This window comes from Athene noctua, chromosome 8 (genome assembly GCF_965140245.1).
Source record: "Athene noctua chromosome 8, bAthNoc1.hap1.1, whole genome shotgun sequence".
In the NCBI taxonomy this organism is placed as follows: domain Eukaryota; kingdom Metazoa; phylum Chordata; class Aves; order Strigiformes; family Strigidae; genus Athene; species Athene noctua.
In genome coordinates this window covers 12,288,763-12,307,862 of record NC_134044.1, presented here as the reverse complement: position 1 = coordinate 12,307,862, position 19,100 = coordinate 12,288,763, and the positions used below count along the sequence as shown (strand labels likewise).

The 19,100-nt window shown below is 34.5% G+C and overlaps 1 protein-coding gene across 2 annotated transcripts in view; it reads left to right on the top strand.

The window, feature by feature from the left end:
• Positions 1 to 19,100, top strand: part of DNER (delta/notch like EGF repeat containing) — a 134,794-nt gene that overhangs the window by 62,759 nt on the left and 52,935 nt on the right. For both annotated transcript variants that reach the window (XM_074912317.1, XM_074912315.1), the window contains exons 3-4: positions 2,760 to 2,854; positions 5,297 to 5,463. In XM_074912317.1, coding sequence (XP_074768418.1) covers positions 2,760 to 2,854; positions 5,297 to 5,463 — 262 coding nt within the window. The remainder of the gene's footprint in view (positions 1 to 2,759; positions 2,855 to 5,296; positions 5,464 to 19,100) is intronic.

Below are 19,100 nucleotides of genomic sequence, written 5' to 3'. Positions count from 1 at the left end.
ATCATTTGTGTTGTATCTATAAGTCTGTTCCCCAAGGAGCTTCCTTGCTAGCTTAAAAGTTCTGTGTCATTGAATGCTTCAGGGGAATTTTGGAAGAGTTTGATGTCCTTGCAGTTATATGTAATTTTTTTTTTTAAGATTATCTTTAAATGACTTTAGATGGACTGTATTTTTTACTTTAACCATTTCACTTTTTAAATTTTATTGAGGAATTAGGATAGGAATGCTCTTTATTTTACCTTCTGAAAATTTTAGAAGTATGTTTTCCAGTGAGTTCTGTTTTAAATATCTCTTACCTATTTTTTTTTTTTTTGAGAGTGAGATTTACAGATTGTTTTCATCTTCTCAGTGTCTTTTCTTATTGTAATGTATTGGTCTTCTTTGCCCTCATTCTTCAATCTTTCAGTTTTGCAGAGAGGTCTGTTAATATAGGAAAGAGACATAAAAATCTTTATGCAAATTTCTCACAGCTGTGAAAAACTGTATAATTTGTTTCATTATTCAGGTGTCAAAGCAGTCATTTTTGTCTCTAGTATTTATCTGAAATAGGACACTTATGGAACGATTTTTTGTTCCTTATGAGAGCTGCTGCTTCTTCCTGTGTTTTTTGTCTAATCCACATACCCAGATTTTTTATATATAAAAAAAGAAACAGCTTAAATTTCATCTGTTATAAAATGCTAGGTTTAGTGTCCTACTGGTTTAGATGATTATTTTATTGGATTCTTAGAACATGAATTTAGAGCCAATTACAAATGGAGTTCCTAGATAGAGAAAGACATCAAATATTACAGATCTCTTAATAGAACAGTCAAAAATCATGCATTTTCCTTTTTCCTCTTCTGATTACCATTGAAATATTTCCTATCTGTGCTTTTCATGCTGAGTAATCCTTAATTCTGCTGTGTTTGCAAACAAGTAGTTTTGTTTTAGTTTTTTCCATTTTTACAAGGTTGAATCTCTTACTATGCAACTGCTTTGTTCGGCTCTTGCTTCTTTAATTTTTATTTTTTTTTTTAATTTTAGTTTCAAAGAGATCAATACCTTTTACTTTACAAACGTCTAATATTGAATAGTAAGGTAAATGACACTCTTAAATTACGTTTTTTCCCCTTGTGTTCCAAGGTAATAGATGCATGAAATCGTAAAACTAATAAATACTTTGAAAATGTTAAAACCGAGTGTATTTTTAGATGTAGTATACGACTGCGTGAGAATAGAGATGTTGATTTCTTGCTTTTCCTTTGTTCCAGTAGTCATATAGATTCTTAAAGAAAATGAAAGTTTAAATGCTGGCAAATAAAAAAGGAAGAGCGTTAGCCAGACTAATTTTGGATTCACTGTGCTTTGAATGTTAGCTCCATAATTTGATTTCCAAGATTGAAAAATTATAATAGATATATTATCTTTTTCAAAATTTATTTCAACAAATACAATAAAATTGCATCTCATATTATTTTCATAAATGACATGTATTCATATTATATGCAGCAGAGGATTCAACAATGTATCAAGTAATTTAGACATTTTTGGTGAATGTGAATACTGAGTATTTGTCTTGCCTGAGTCAAAATCAGCTCTGAGTCTCCTAAAAATTATGACTTGCATCATATTCTGGACTTCTGGACTTTTCATATTCTCACAAGTGTTTCATGGCATTGTTTAAAATATGTATTGGAATTTTACTTAAATTTACAAATTAGATTCTGGCTTTTTCTTTGATGGATGATTAATTCATGGAAGTGTGTCAGGTTGCATTTTGAGTTTGACAGTAAGGCTGATGTAAAAATGTTGCACACGTATTCTAGATGACTGAGAAAATAACATTGCAAAATCTGCCTAGCAATTTGAAGATGAAAATGACTGATTTTTTTTCTTACAGTGTGATATTTCATAGGCAAGCTGATGAAGATACCTGAAAACTGCTTAATTAAAAATACTGATGGTGTTATTTTAGGTGATAGAAAGACTCAATTATGCCACATAAAATATTACTTACTTGAAATAAAGGTATCATTGGAAACACTAATGGTTTTCAAACTGTCTTTATGGAATTACTGCTTTCCAAGATATGAATAATTAAAGAGTCTGCCTTTGATTCCTCTGTGTTGTATGGCATCCTGTATGGTGTCTTGATCTAGTTAATACAGTAACTGATTTCTACGCCTACTAGGCATAACATATTTGGCAGATAACATTCTTTCACTCTCAACTGTGCTCATGATTTGTTTCCATTTGAAAGCACTGTTTGTGTAAGCAACTTTTACTTGGAAAAAATAGTAATGGGCAAGTGGGTGAGTATTTTAAAAAGTAATCTGTGTTTGGAAAAAAACATATTTCAGTGTAGTAGAAAGATAATAACAGTATTTGCTATTACGAATCCTCCATGACCACCTAAATTAATGATGAAGTATTTCTTGGATGTGGCAAATGTTAGAGCTTTTTTATTTTAAAAGACGAGAAGCGTATTCATCTTTTTTCTAAACATGATCACTTTTGAAGGAAGATGCCTTTAGAAGTTCACATTTATGCGCAGGAAATTTTTGTTAAAACAAAAACCTAAAATAATGGTTATGTGAATTTTCCAAATGTTTATTGATAGCATAAATGTTTTGGTGAATGTTTAGCTCTATCCTGCTGATTTTTAAAAGATGACTCCTGGACTATTAGTGCTATTTAAAAAGAAAAAAAAAATCTTTCATGTTTTCTTTGGTCAGACTTTCTGGTTTAGTATTAAATAAAACTGTTTTTATTTTCAGATAACCCCCGATGTGGCTTGTGGAAATGCCAGTTCCAATACCTCTGCCGGAGGTCGGCTTATCTCCTTTGAAGTTCCACAGAATACATCAATAAAGTAAGAATATGTGTAATGTGGGATGAAATAGAAAATGCTTTTATTTTAATTTGCCTGGATATTTTAGACAACGTTTTTTCAGATAGTCAGATTTGTCAAATGGCTAAAAGTATATAAGGGAACTTCAGACAGACATCAGGCATCTAGCAGTGCCACAACAACTCATTGCTTGGTATGCTTTTCCCCACATATTTAATGTTTTAGAAGATATAAGCATGTAAACTGTTTCTGGGCTATCGGAATGCATTAGAAATTAGCACAGATGTAATAAAGATGTCAGTTTGGAGAAGATATGACATTTCCCTTCTTCATGCAGTGAACATTTTTTTCCCCTCCTTTAATCTCAATCTGTACTTGCTGATAGAAAATGTTAATGTTTACTATATAAATGCATGTATTTTGTGCATTTGTATTTGATTTCTGGATTATTGCTTTGGGTGTCATCAGCTGTGAAATTTTTGTGTATGTCCTGCAAACGACATTTCTCAAAAATTTGAATTTATTCTGTGTTGCTCACTTTTCAAACTCATGGCTTTTTGATCAAATATTTGCTTTGTTACTTTTAATTAACAAAACCTGATTTCCTGGAAAGATTTGATTCTGTCAGCTGGAATGAGACGTTTTCTTATTAGAAATTTTATTTCAAATAAAAAGCTGCCAACGTAGTTCTCTGGCTCACAGTTTTACTGCCATTTTAGACTTCAATTTTCCAAAAATAGCCTACTTTTCTCATACTGTCATCTTATCTTTCAGAATCCCAGCTTTCAGTTAAAAAAGGCCATGCTCGCAGGAAAAAACAAACTGATGCAAGCAGACAAGCTGCAGACAGTTTGGAGCAGTAACTGTTAAACGTGGGAGCTGTCCTACTCTTCCCACGGGACTTTGAATCGTGCTCATTCATGAGCGTTAAGCCTAAGTCAGGAAGAGATCTGTGAGTGTGGATGCTCTGGCTGACTGGAATCTGTAAGCAAACAAGTGTCTTTTCTTGAAATCAAGAATAAGCTGGCATTTGTAGATTCTACATCTGTATTTAAGGCCCTTCATGGCAGGACCTCATTTTAAAGGAGGTTGCAGAGGACACAGTCATTTTTGGTCATTTTTTACACTATTTATCTTTAGTGGTGTTTTACATTTGGGTAGATTAATGCAAGTCAATATCTATCTTTATTTCATTGTATTTCCTGTGTTCAAGGCCCCAAGTAGCATCTCTGGTTCAATGGCTGTCTGTGAAAGAAAAATAATTCCAATTTAATAATTTTGTTTTGATTGTCAGGTGTGACCTAAACTGTGAAACTAGTTGCTATTTTGTTCTAAAAGTGAGATGGTCAGCTTTGGGAGTAGTGATGGGGGTAGTTCTTAGGGAGGACACAAGATACTGCAAAAAAAAAAAATGTTTCTTATGATATCTAGTTGCAATATTTTTCAACTTGTGTCAAACATGATTACAAAACTTTGCATTTCTTGTTTTGAACTCAAATAAGAAGAGACAAGAGATAAACTGCCTTGTGATTTTAGCAGGATTTAAACTATTTCATTACAGGAGATTGTGGAACAGAACTTCATCTCTGGGTATTTGGAGGCCTGTTTTTTGCAGGAGAGAAGTACCAGTTTTCAGCAGTTAGATGCAATTGTGTTTGGATTTTTGGAGGGTTGTTCAAGCTCGTTTGGGATTCATTCAGAGGAATTTAATGCAAATATTTGGGAACTTGACAGAAACATGACAGTTTTTTATCTTTTCTCTATGGAGGTGAGTAGGGAAAAAACTATCCTGAGAGGAAAGAAACACTGACTGACATAGATACAGTGCTCCCTAGTGGAGCCAACAGGATGTATGCCATTGTAGATACTACTTTATCCAATCTGTCAATATTCAGGAAAGCACCGTGGACTCAGTAACCTTGGGAGCATTACATGACTCATTTGATTTACAAGAATAAACTGTCCTGAACCTTCGATCTCATATGTCAGACAAATGAGAATTTCTACCAGGATCCATCTCCCTGTATTGAACAAACATTGGATGCTCTTCAGTAAACAAGAGGGCTGGATGTACTTCAGCTGCAGAAAATGATGGCATTGTAGATGTAGAACAGAGGTACTATCCAAAAAGGCATAAATGCAAAGGCTGAGTAAAGGTGCTTTACTATTATGTGATGTTTACGTAAAACTCTTCTTGGGCACTAAGATGGTGTCCTTCTTGTATTAGAAATTGAGAGTCTGTATTATTAAATCTGCTATTACATATACTATTATGCAAATCTTACTGTTGAAGCATTTTGTATTTTTGTGGACATGCTAAAAAACTTCAGGTCTTTTCCTGATTCCATACTTGCTGCTTTTAAATTTTCCTTCTTTGTTAATAATCTTTTGTTCTGCAGTGATGTACTTCCTAAGAACACCAATCTTCCTCAGTGTAAATATTCTTATAATTTCTTTTCTTAGAATAAGGCAAGATGCTACTGCTTCTCTTATCCTGCTATGGAAAGTCACAACCACTGGATTTAAACAGTGTTCGCTTATTGACGGCAGAAGTGTCACTCTTCTCCAGGCAATGGGTGGACTTGTTCTCTCTGAAGAAATGCTTGCATTAGGAAACAACTACTTTATTGGTGAGTAAGATGTTGACTTTCTGTTTATCACTTCTAGGTGACAGCCAATGATTTACTCAACATTTAGAGAAACAAAGGGGTAATTGCCTTAATTTGAGTGCTGCTGAATTATCCATATGTTATTCTGGAACCATGTTTTAGACATTGGTTCATTCAAAGCAGACAAATTCTTACACAGGTGACACCATTCAGTTTAAAATCTAGATGGTGATCTTTGCCTGGTACCTTTAGATGATGCAAGGTATTTTATATGTCTCTTTTAATCAGCTGTAAAGCTTTTGTTAAATGCTACAATAAATAGCTCTGAATGTTTGAGGTGTTTCTTTGTCAGATATCGTATCATGGAATACTTTGTAAAGAAGCTTAAGTATCTACATAGTAAACTTTGAAAAACATTCAAATATAATAGGAAATCTGATATTCTAACTATTCACTTGCACTACTTTTTCTCTTCTAGTTTTGTCTCTGTGAGTATGAAATCTTAGAAATATACTGTATGTTTCACTGGGCAATTAAATGTTAAGCATCTTTGTGGAAGGTGTGTAATGAAAATAGGCTGATATGCTATTTTTAAGTGTATGGGAAATAACACTGCTTTAATGCAGTATTTATGCATAGACACAATAGACTTAATTAAATTGAGCTTTCTGGGCAGATGGTTTATTATACCAATGACATGAAACCAAAGTCATTGTAATAACAGCATTTATTGTAATCTGCTTGAAATGCTGTATATCTTATAATGAAATATAAGCTGCCACAAATTGTTATGCGGCAACTTATCATGCTAATAAATGTAAAATTAAAAGCATTCTGATGCAGAAACATTGGGCCAAATTCTAAGCATGTAGCTAATACAGAAAAAACCCCAAATGCAGTAATGGTGCCATATTCTCTTCCTTCTGAGCTGTCACTTAGCAAAGATATTGCTTGAAGGCAATTTAATAATTTAATTACTGTCAGTAGTGGTTTCTTTTAGTGCTATTTATTTTCTTAACATAATTTTCCAGTTTCATATATTTTCTTTATTATTTACTTCTGAGATATTTAGTTTTAGCTTTCTTTTTTCTTTTAATCTAGTTTTGCAATTAATTTATCAGTTATAACTCTCCTTACGTGTCTTCCTCAGGAATAAATTTTTGCATTTGCCTTGTGGTAGTTAATGTACGATAAAAGTAAGTAAAAACTTGCTGAAGACATGATAATTTGCACTCATGAAAATACCTAAAGGCAGAGCTTGGTCTATAAGCTCCCAAATAGAGGGCCTAAGTTGCTCTGTGAAGGCTCCTATTGACTGTACACACCATGCAGCAGAGGCTATTAATTTAGATAACTAAAATGAATGTTGTCTTACTCTTCCATTGTTTCCTTGTCCTACTTGTCTCTTTGTAGCTGTCTTGCTAGATCACAAGGTGAAAATATACCTTTTCCTCAATGAGTGTAGAAGAAGAATCTATATAGTTCATAAAAATTGTACTAATGATCTGGTTTATTTCATTCACTACAAGTTTTCTGAGACCTCTTATTTTAATTCCATGTGGTTTTTGATACTTTCTTTGATCTTTCTTCTTTATTTCCTGATAGTGAAATTCTCTGTAGAATTTTTTTTCTGTTGTAATGTGATTTATGTAAAGAACATAAATCATAAGTGCGTATGCATGGAGCAGCAGGGAGTTTCCAATAACACAGTGATACATTCATGAATAGGAGCATCTGAGTGCTTAGTAAGGATGAGTGCAGATATAGTGCATTTGAATTTTTATAAATCCTATTCATTTTAGCAAATGGATGGATTACCTGTAGCGCTTTTGGTAGAAAATGAATATGAAGCATTCCCTCTGCATATCTTTTAGTCCTGAGGCATTGCAACTCTATACTATGATATAATCAAGTAATGAGAAAACTGTTTTCTGGAATAAATTATTTTATGTGGCCTTAATTTAGTTATAGCTTTTTCCAGAATAATTTCCTTTTATTAAAACACTTGAGCAGAAAAAGGGTGAAATACAAGGAATAGGGAAACTGAAACATGGATGAGTTTAAAAGTGTTTGTGACAAGCATTTATTGTAAGAATGAGAAAACAGAGTAGCCTCTGGATTTTCTTCTCATATGGAAATATTCTGCTTACCTTCCATCATCAATTCTCGTCCAATAAAGTGTAAGTCTTGGGGGTAAAACTTAGAGGAACTTGATAATTTAATGTGAAAACCACTGAATTTTATCCAAACTCAACTGAAATACATAATTCAGCTAAGGTCTATATAAAAATAATTAAATCTTTATGTTAAATTTGATCCAGACGTATAGAAATGGTCCGTGAATCTGACTCACTTAAGTTTTTAGTTTTTAATAGTTTAGTTTTCAGTAAGATCAGGTGAATAAATTTTCCATATGTTTCTTGATATACGCAACAAACTTATTCTAAGGTACAGTAAATTGGATAATTTTATATAAAAAATCAATAATGTAGCATGTGCTTTTATTGATGATATTTGAGCTAGAACAGTCATGAGGCCACCAGATACTGTAGGATGCTATAAGCATAAAATCACACAGTAAGGCTGTGGACCATGCCAGTCAATATATTTATCCTATGTAATTTCCTCCTTCCCCCACTCTTTTTCTGTTTATTCAAATGAGTTTTTAAAGGATTCTTCTCTTAATTGGTGAATTCTGTACAATGCAGTTTTGTTGATCTTTTCAAAAATTTCTAATTAGAATTGTAAAAGAAAAATGTGGAAGAACTGAGTGGTTTTGTTCGGGCTTTTTTTGTGCCTGTCTTTTGATCTATGTCTTATCTGAGTCGCTTCCCACTGTGTTGCCTCTAAGTTTTGTTACTCAGCAAGGTGCTTTAATTACCTCTAGCAAATCTTTCTGAATAAGATAGTTATGTCAAAGATAAAACATTTAGGGAAATGTTATTTATGTTACCTCATGGTGACCCAAGTTTAAAGTTCTTTAGACAAGATTGAAAAGACTCAAAAGTCAGCAGCAATGTACTGATTTGCTGGTCATGTGATTCAGAGCACAATGTCTAGAGGCTGGAAAGAATGCTGTGTCTGAGCTCTAAAAATAGGCACCTTGATGATAGTGCTGTTTACCCCAGAGACAGTACCTGCACTGTATGAGAATGAAGGGTTTGAAGGAAGAAGAGTGTAACACAACAAAACAAAAAGGAGCTGTCTGTTTTCTATATTGTGATTTATAAAATGGGTACTGCATCTGCAAGCAGTCTTTTGCAGTGCAGGAAAAGAATTATGATGCTGTGATTATGCAGCATGATTAAGTTGTTAAATTACAGCATTTACCCCATTAAAATAAGCCCCAGTAGATGGGAAAGAGTACTAATTTTGAGACTGGCTTGTACTTTCTGCAACACATTCTTAAACTGGCTGCTTTGTTTAGAGGACTTTTAAGGAGTTTGTCTTTAAGATTTGATACTACACATACGCCATCCTTGTAAAATAATTTATGATGTTTTATTAGAAACTATACTTATTGGCCAATGGAAAAAAGACCAGTAAAGTTCAGGTTTTGAAGTGAAAAAGCCCCTGAAAGTACGGATTTGCTCAGTAGGTTGGGTGGTTTAGGCGTAGGATGAAGCACACAGCATATCCCAAGGTGCTGGTGGCTTTTAATGCCAGGTTACTACCAGACAAAGGTAATCATTAGATGGCTGATCTGTCCTACAAGCCAGGTGAACTGTTGATCTCTGCTCACTGTTTGCAACAAAAAATGCTTTATTAAATGCGAAGAGAATTTCAAAAATTTTATGCCCAAATTCAGGACTTTGAGAAAAAAAATATTTTATTGAGGGCTTTTCTGAATAGCTAATATTTTTAATATCTATACAGAAAAATATTTATTCTCTGGAGTGCTACATGTAGATACTGAGATTTGCCAGAGAGATAGTTGGAAAGTGAAGCAGGAGGGAATTAATCCTATTTTTAAATAAGGGATGGCAGTTAAGGGGTCAACATTTAAAACACATTAATTCATGGAAAGTCTGCCTTTTACTTAAATAGAGCTATAGCTTCATACTATTTGTCCCAATGTTCTTTGAAGTTAGAGAGATTCTTGTATAAGGTATCATATTTATAAAATGTCTCATCAGTATTTGTTTTCATTCAGGATCTTCATGCTAGCAATAATGGCACTAGAATACTTGAAAATGAGTAACTGCAGAAATGTACCTTGTTACAGTCACACACCTATTCTTCACTGCAATCTATCTTGAAAAATTGAAATCAGATGAAATACATTTTACACGTCTGAAAAAATGAGATAAGAATACCCTGATGCACCGTCAGTTGGTGCATGAATCTTTCAGACTGAAGTTCTCATGAATGTTAATAGCTTACAGCTAAGGATCTCTGTGGTGAGTTGAAAGTGCTTTTTGTTATGTGTTTTGGGGGGAATCTAATCCACCCAACATTGTGCACTTCTCCCTTACAGGTAATAATATACTAGATTTGACAACACGTACAGGAACATGTATATCTTTTTCTGTACGAGTTTTTTGCAAGTGTATAAGATTTACTAAATTGATTAAGTAATATCTCTCTTGAAAAAATAATGCATCAACATTTTCCTTTAGAAAATAAAAAAGGCCCTGCTGAAGGACTTCAAAGGACATTTTCAGCTTGTATGGCAACTCTCTCAAAAATCTACCATTTGTTGCATGCGTCTTTTTTTATACAAACATGCAATCACACTCCGATGGAAAACTGGAACACTGATTCTGAAAACACAGTCTGCTATCAAAATAGTGAAAAAAACAAAACCAACGCATAACAAAAGCATTAATATTTTTATTTTTTTAATACTCACATTTTAGAAGTTTTACAGTGACTGTATATCATCTGTTTCTTCATAAGTCAGTTAATTTGGTGCTGAATTACACCTGTGGATGTGAGATTTATAGTCGGTTGTAATTTCACACAGTTTCCAATCTACTGGGTAAACTGGTATAGGTATACCTATACTGGTATACAGTTAGCAATTTATATTTAAAAGTCCAATTCTGCTAGTAATAAAAAGCATCATAGCGGGTTTTTTGTTGGATGAATTTGGAAATTGGGTAATAAAATTGCATATTGTATGATTATTGCTTCAGCTTTAAGAGGTGTTTCTTTTGAGATTTTGGGCATAATGAGAGCATGGAGTTGGCAGTGCTGACTCTGCATGCAGCCTATTCCCTTCTTATTTCCCAAGAACATAAAAAAAATACAATTATGTTTTCAGGTTTTTATTATGGTTATTAGGATATTAACACTGTTGGCAAAACCAGCTTCTCATCTGCTTCCATGCTAAAATGTTGAAAAAATTGCTTTTCTGCCTTGGTGTGCCCACTGCGGAGGCTGCAATGATGGGAGGTGTTTCAGAAAAATACTAAAACGGATAGTTGGGTGTTAGTATTTTGCCTCCATATCCCCATAGGTAATATGATAGAAAAGTTTGTATATCTATAGTTGCTAAAAAATGCTTGTAAAGAGCTTGAATTTACTTGCTGTGCTTTATTTAGCACTTCCATTATACAGCTTAAAATACAGCTTTCATGAGATATTACTACATTAGTTTAGTTTATTGTTTGCTTGTAAAATAGGAGGAAGAAATTTATATGCAAAATTGCTATTTCTCAGATAAGACCTTACAGATAAGACAGAAATTTTTAACATTTAATATTAATTAATATTTTTCTTTGAATAGAAAATAAATCATTCACCATAATCTCTAAATTCTAATGTTTATTTTCATCACAGCAAACTGATGTAGACCAGGTGTGTAATCTGGTTTTCTGCAAGATGCCCAACCCATTAGATCAATACAGTTTTAACTAACTGGTTTAAACTATAATTATAAAGTATTTCAAAAGTATTTCCTTAAATTTGGTAGTTTTACAGACTCACTTGAAAATGGATGCTATAGCATCTTTATGGGGAGATTAATACTGATGCTATTCAAATGCCAGCCCCTATAAGGCAGCTTGCTTGAATTGCAAAAAACTTTTTGAAGTTTTGCTTAAATAAGAAAATCAATGCTTGGTTCCTCAAGGACAATAAATCTGTTGCATTTTAAAGCGTGTGAACCATGTGTATATACATATAGAAAATACAGTATTTTTCTATCCAAAATGCTCTTCTGCCTTTCTAATGCAACGAAGTACTTTCTTTAATATCTCTGCCTGGAGCAGTTATTTGCTCTCTTTATGCTCTCTGGGTTATTTAATGAATTTCCTTTGCAACATCTCATCATACATTAACAAGTTGTCACCACTAATATGACTATATTGAACAGGCAAAATGCAACTCAGTGTACAAAATACTGTCTTAAAAATAAATAATCTAGAGAGATAACTTGAAACAAGTCAATCTGATTTTTCTACCTCTTTTTATCTGGCTGTAGAATTTCAGATTGAGGCAAGTTGTAACTGTGTCTTTTGGATGGTGTGTTTTGTGTTGTTACATGACTTTAAAACACACACGAATTTCCATGGAAAGAAAGCAGTTTCACAGAATCACAGAATCATCTAGGTTGGAAAAGACCTTGAAGATCATCCAGTCCAACCATTAACCTCACACTGACAGTTCCCAACTACACCAGATCCCTCAGCGCTATGTCGACCTGACTCTTAAACCCCTCCAGGGATGGGGACTCCGCCACCTCCCTGGGCAGCCCATTCCAACGCCTAACAACCTGTCCTGTAAAGAAATGCTTCCTAATATCCAGTCTAAACCTTCCCTGGCACAACTTGAGGCCATTCCCTCTTGCTGCATGTTGAAATTGTTTTTACTTATGCAAAATTGAAATAGAACAATTTATTTCATAATAGGACATGTGTGAATTGAATTCACTGAGAGCCATGTAATCAAGTTACTCTAGACCCATATGTCAGCTGAGCATCTGTGTGAGCTCCTAGCCCATGGCATATGTGCAGTCATTTGGTTTAACCCCCTTCCACCCTGGACTAAATTAAATCCCGTTCCCTTGCACATGCCGCAGTCGGAGTGTTTGTGCAGTTCTTGCTGCTCAGCCGACATGCCATAGGTGTGTGTGTGACTGTTTAGTTACTTTTGTGCAAGTCAGCCTTTCTGGTGAGGGAATTTGTTGACAACTGCTCCAGTTAATGGGATTTTCATTTTTATGTGTGCAGTTTCCCTGGAAGGGCCCTGTTGTAGGCAATATTGAGTATGGTGAACACTTCCCTGGGGCATAAGAGCTAACCTTGCAGAAAATGGCCTTTTGATAATCAATAACAGCAGCAGAAGTGTGAATGAAATGTTAATTTCCATGACTTTAGTAAAAGATGGCCTTATAAGGCAAAAAGTTAAGCATTCAGCTGAAATCCAAACCATTCTGAAGAATGCTATTAGTCTATATAGGGAAGGGTATCTTTATAAATATGATAAAAATCAAGATACTGCCCCTCATGGTCAGGTTACAGGTAGCTCATCTCACGTATAAGTAGATGTAAACATTAAACTATTTACTGTTTTTATACATTGTATTATGTTTTAAATTAGCATCTAAATAATTTTTACTCTTTAGAGTTCTCTTTAATCAGTAAATTATTAAAAATTAATTTTTATTCACTGCTACTTCTAGTAAGTAACAGTGGGAAATTAGTTTTCTAGTCTAACTTTGAAGGTTCATCTGCTCAAATTTGTAATGCTTGGTGAAATACCTTTTGTTTATTTATTTATTTCCAAGATTTGTCTATCTTCAAATGTGACTTTTGTGACCAATTCACAGTCAAGATATTTACATTCGGTTGATCACATGGTTGTTTACACTGTGAGATCTTCAACAGACTGCTTAACCTGATCTGTAAAATAAGGCTACTAATGCATAATTTAAAGGAAAATGTGAGGCACATTTTAGTAACACTTGTAAAATGCATTGAGATCTTCAGCTAGTGGTGTAACATGCTGTACAGTTTATCTAAAAGTAGGGTGGCCACTTGTAAGTCTTTAAGTTGAACCAGTCACTAGAGATAAATCCTAGCCAGCCTTGCCATCCAATTTAGCACAGCTCCCCTTATCGCAGTCCCAGCTATGTCACTTGTACTCCACCACACTTAACTGCTTTTGTGAAGTGTGGTATCAGAGATAATAGTGGTCTGCATTTGTGTCCAGAATAGTTCACCGGCAGCTTGGCAGCATTGTTGAGATGCTGATAAATAAGCACATAATGGGGGAATTGTGACATGGGAAATCTATTAGAAGATTAGTCTTGTCACCCTTTGCTGGGCTTTCACTGTTATTTTGGACAGTAAGCAGAGTCCTTGAAGCCATGATGAGGGTCCCACTCTAAGCTACTGTCACATCTCTGTAATAAGCTGTATGCAAGTGGTGTCATAAGTGTAAGTGTTCTTGCTAGGTGACTATTTCATAGTCCTATCATGGGTTTTGGTCCAGTCAAGCTATGAAGTTGGGTAATAGTTTTGTAATACTGAAATTCAGAAATTGCCATTTGTTATGGAGGAAATGTAATGGAACATGTGTTTGGGGATTTTTCTCTGCTAAGTGAATCCAACTGGTTTGCTCAGTTTATAAATACATTTTAACTGTCAGTCCTGCAAAACTGAGCTCCAGCTTGGAAGTCAAGCTGTGTGCTATTTCTTCCCAAACTTTCAGTAATAATTTTCTGACACCCGTATTTTGCTTCTGTTACACCTGTGTAACACTATCATTGTCAATCTGCTGCTGATAGAATTGCAGTAAAGTTACTGAGAATATAACGAGCAGCAGTACATTTATCTTTTTCACTGGAATGGTGGTTATGTCTGGGAAGAAAGTATATGTTGGATTTTCAGACACCAGGATGAGTTTTCAGTGTTGGTAGTAAAGGAAGCAAGCATATCTATTTTTAAACTGTCACTGATATCAGTTTGGAGAAGAAAAAAAAAATGCAATGTGAAGTTTTACAGTCACTTATCAATAACAACAAAAATTCTTTAAATTGCTGTTTCATGTGAATTTTTGAAAAATAAAGTATTTGAAACAGTTCTTGAACTGCTTCTCACTAAAATCAATATATATTTTCAAAAGCAGTATCTGACCAAGGCTTCTGTAACAAAGCACAGTAAACATGCTGATCTACATAGAATTTGGGAGAGTTGTACCACTTATAAATAGTGCTATTTGTGGGCAAAATAGCAGTTTTGTTATCACAGCTGTATTTTTGTATCCCCAGATGCTCTGTTGCCTAGCAGTATCATTAGAGAATGATCTCAGATGTTCTGTACAAGTATCCTATGGTACTGATGGCACAGAAGTACTGCATCAAAGATTGTAAATATCATTGACTACCTTTTTGTCACTTCTTGTTTTCTACTTATGTATGATAATCATCCTAAGGCAAAGTAGGAAAGGATTCCTGACCCATTTTTTTCAATTTCTAAAGAACAGTATTAGTGTCAGGGCCCTGAGGGTATTGATAGGCCTTAATGACCCTCACCATTAGGGTCATGGAAAAGGTGATAAATGATTGTCTATTTTTAAATCAAAAGCATGCTTCTACTATTTCAACATGTACAGGCAAATTTGCACAATCAAGTGTATCATGAGAACATCTTGTTAAGCTTTTTCATTTGTTAGAAATGAGTTGAATATGACTTTCATGAATGAGTGGAAGGATTGAGCTCTCTTAGATTTGCTACATGAATAACCACTACTTGAGATTGTGATATACGTGAGGGAGCTTGGTTTGTAGAGTTAAGCTGAATTTACTGCTTTATGCTTAGATCCAAAAAGGCACATAAGCATTGTGGCAATTAATATAGACCCCTGTGGTGGTCTTCATAGTCTTGAATGTTATCTATAACTATATGAAACATGGACAGTATGAGTATTATGGACATGAAAATCTTCAGATAAAATCTGGACATGAAAAATTTTAGGAGAAAGGACTAGAATTAAAATCTCCTTTTGTCTTTTTTTTTTTTTCTGGTGAGTACTGTAATCAAAATTTAGTTGTCTTTTTTTCCTGGCTTCCTTTTTAAAAATTATTCTTCTGTCTGCAAAGTTCAGTGTCCACAAAAGAAAAGATTGAGCATATTGACCACTCCTGTTTAGCTTGCTGGATAACATTTTCCTTGTGATGTGAGAGATGTAGTCAAACAGAAAGTTCCTCTTGGATCTTTTGCACTTTAGGTTAATTCTGTAATTTTCCATTATCTGTGAATGAACTAGCAGACATGCTTATGTAGCTTCTATCCTGGACCGCAAAGGCATATGGTTCAATATACTCTGATAGCAGCTGTATTGTTTCTGGAAGCTGAAATCACGTGTGGAAATATTATAGCTTCATAATGTTACTACATGACATGAACTGAAGATGTGGTGCAGGCACACACAATACCACTGCTTTGCTCCTGAAGGACTGATACTATCTGGTTTTCTTCCATCTGTATATATCCTCATTTCCCATTTTTCAAATAATGAATAACTGACTGTACTGTACACTGGGAATGAGGTGGAGAAATTTCATCACCTTATTCTCGGCCCTTTTTTGGTTTCCTACCCATTTTGACTTACCAGTGCCCTTAGTTCTGGGGCTGTATACTGTGCAGGGAAGCTGTAGGCACTTTGTGTCTTTGAGAACTCCACCGCTTTGCAAAATGTTGAAGTTGGCTACTGACCCCAAAAGCTTTTGGTGTGGGAAAGTGTTGAGAGAGAAGAGAACAGATGGAAACTGATAGACATCCCACTGCTGTCTCATTTCCTTGGGAAACCAGGCTAAAAATAAGTTGAAAACTTGCAGACTGATGCTTCACTGTGAGTGCCCAAATGCCTTGGCAGTCATTCTCTCTCATCCAAGAAACCTTTAGGTGGACTCAAAGACCTATAGTTTTGTGAAATGGACCTTTTAATGTAGGAAACTGTTACTGCATTTCTGCTGTAAAAGGGTAATCTGTTGTTTCAACCATAGGTGAATATATGTTGGAATACACATATTCACTGTGCAGAATACAGAGAAATACATTTGGGCCAACTGCAATATGCAAGAGTGTTTGTGTGTGTAATAGCATTGGGTGCATACCAAGAGCTAGTTACGACTTGTAGTTCAGTTTTACGCCTCCCATTAACATTATATGTAGTAGGATAACGTTCTGAGTTGGTGGCCTATTAGCTTCAGTCTTCTTTATGTTGGCAGCTGGCTATGGACCAGCTTGCTGACCTCAGTCTGCTGTGCATAGAAAGAAGGTATTGTTTAGAAATGGGGCTTGTGAATGAAGCAAATCAGTTTGTGTAGTCTAGATAATCTGCAGTCAATCAGTTAATGTTTGTGTAGTAGTAATCTGAATGGCATGATACGGTCTTCCAAAAGCACCTGGACACAATGATGACACCTGTCATCTTTTATTTTGACTTTATTCATTTTTTTTTGTTCTTAACTTTCCTGACATGAGAGAAACAGGAGCATACGTACTTTGTGCTTCTAGGTGTCCGTAGGTGAAGTTACCAGGGTGGAATAAGCTATAGTGTATTTTACCATGCATACTGCCAAAAAAATCATGCAGACATTTCTCAGGCTACCAAATGTGTGTGCACAAAACTTGAAAATGCCTCCTTTGCAATCTAAATGAATACTGCCATCATATTATGATTTATTAGGCTTTAAAATTGATTCTGTAATATTACTGTAAATAACTCAACCCTGAATTCTTCAACTTAAAATGCTCTGATGTCATTATGTTTTAACTAGCTTTAGAAAACGAGCAAGGTTAAACTGAACAAAATTACATTTTGTTATAAGCAGCTGTAACTTTTTTCTCCAGACCTTAGATGAAGGGAGCTGTAAACATGCTTCTGAAATTATTCTGCTACCTAGAATTTAAAAATAGAACTTAAAACTCACTCTGGTTCAGTTGCTGTTATGGGAATTGGAGAAGGAATTAACTGAAGTGCTGTGACCTGAGTTAAGCATGGAGTCGTATTTAGATGATCAGACAAGCTGCTTCTAGCCCTAAAACCTAGAGATCTCAAAGTTGTATGCAACTTTTATAGAGTGCAGATAAATAGCTGTGTTTTTATTTTTCTAGACTTTGGAAATTAGATGAGATAATTAGAAATTACAGGAAAATATGTGGCATTCCACTGAGAATAATGTGGTGGGTTGGTTTTTTTTTTTTTCAGTGGTTTGCCTAAGGGCTTTTGATACCAAAATAGTAACAAGATTCAAAGTACAAAGAAGGTTGATTTAATATTCCTTTAGGGAATTGTCCTGAAGAATATGTAACAATCTGCTTCAGACAAGCAAATGTGAACCCAAAGACATTTTCTAAATACCACATTCTTCCAAGCATTCACATATAATTGCATGACTGCCAGTGACAATTGCATTCAGTTGTTAAAGGAAATAATTTTGGCTGAATCTTTGAACAGATGGGTAAAAATGGAGTGTGTATTAAGGCCAGAATAAATTGGCTTGCTTTGAAGAGGTCAGCAGATTACAGTAATCTTCACTAGCCAAAACAGACCATTAGACATTTGGAACTATACCCAATACATTTTTATTTTTTTTTTTAAATCTGATCTTTTAGAATGTTTATCTAACTTGTAGAGACTATACTCAAGCCGATGATACCTATATTGAACATGAGATTTTCCTGCTTTGAAAATATGGTCTAGGGATCATTGTTCCTAGCACAAACAACTAATTGTTTAAGGGATGAAGCGTTTTAAAAAGTGACGTCTAAAAATTAAGAACAAAGAATGGGTCTTCCATATGATTTTCTATGGAATTTGTAGAATTAGTCATGCTTGACACTTTCATATGCAGAATGTAGTTAATGTTTAGCAGCTGTTCCATGAAGAGAATTCACCTGAAGTTCAGTGCTTCGTGAAACTTTGGTTTATTACTGTTAATTATAAATATTATCTTGTACTTTTTTTTTTTTTTTTCCTGACTAAATATTGTGTTATCTCCAGCCTATAATGCAAGAAGCTAGACTGGATATTTGAAATTCCTTTGAGGTTTAGGCTGTAAATGGATTCTATATCGTAAAGCGGAAAATATTAGAGAAAACATTGTCATACACTTCCTGCATCTGTTTACAGCCATTCCTTTTAAAATTAAAGATATTTAGATTTTAAAAAGCATTCATTTTTACTTAAATACTCTCTCTATTAATTTCTAAAGAGAAGTATAATCCTGCAATGGTTCTGTGTCTGTAGCTTTCCATACTGATACTACAAAGTCTTAGACCCTTAGGAGTCTACTTACATAAAGGATAATGGAGTTAAATTTAAGTTTGACAATTTATGGAAGGATCTCAGGGGGTTTTTTTACATATATTCTGCATACACTATACTAAACCCGCAGTTTTTATGTCACTGCACATTTATTCTGCTACAAGCTTCCAGAACAAAACAGCTAACTAATGTCACACATGGAAAGTCTGTAACCCCGGAGTCTAATCACTGCAGTCGAACAATGCAGTTCAAGCACAAGCGTAGTACAGGAGTAGGGTATATGTTTTTTGACATGAACTCTGACTTGATTATGTATGTCATGGGCTGTGTATGTGCCTCATTTTATCTCTCCTGCTGTAATTTATTTTTTCCCCAGATATATCTGTTAGAAACATGGCTGACAGGGATGTTGGTATGCTCCAGTGTGTTTTAATTCC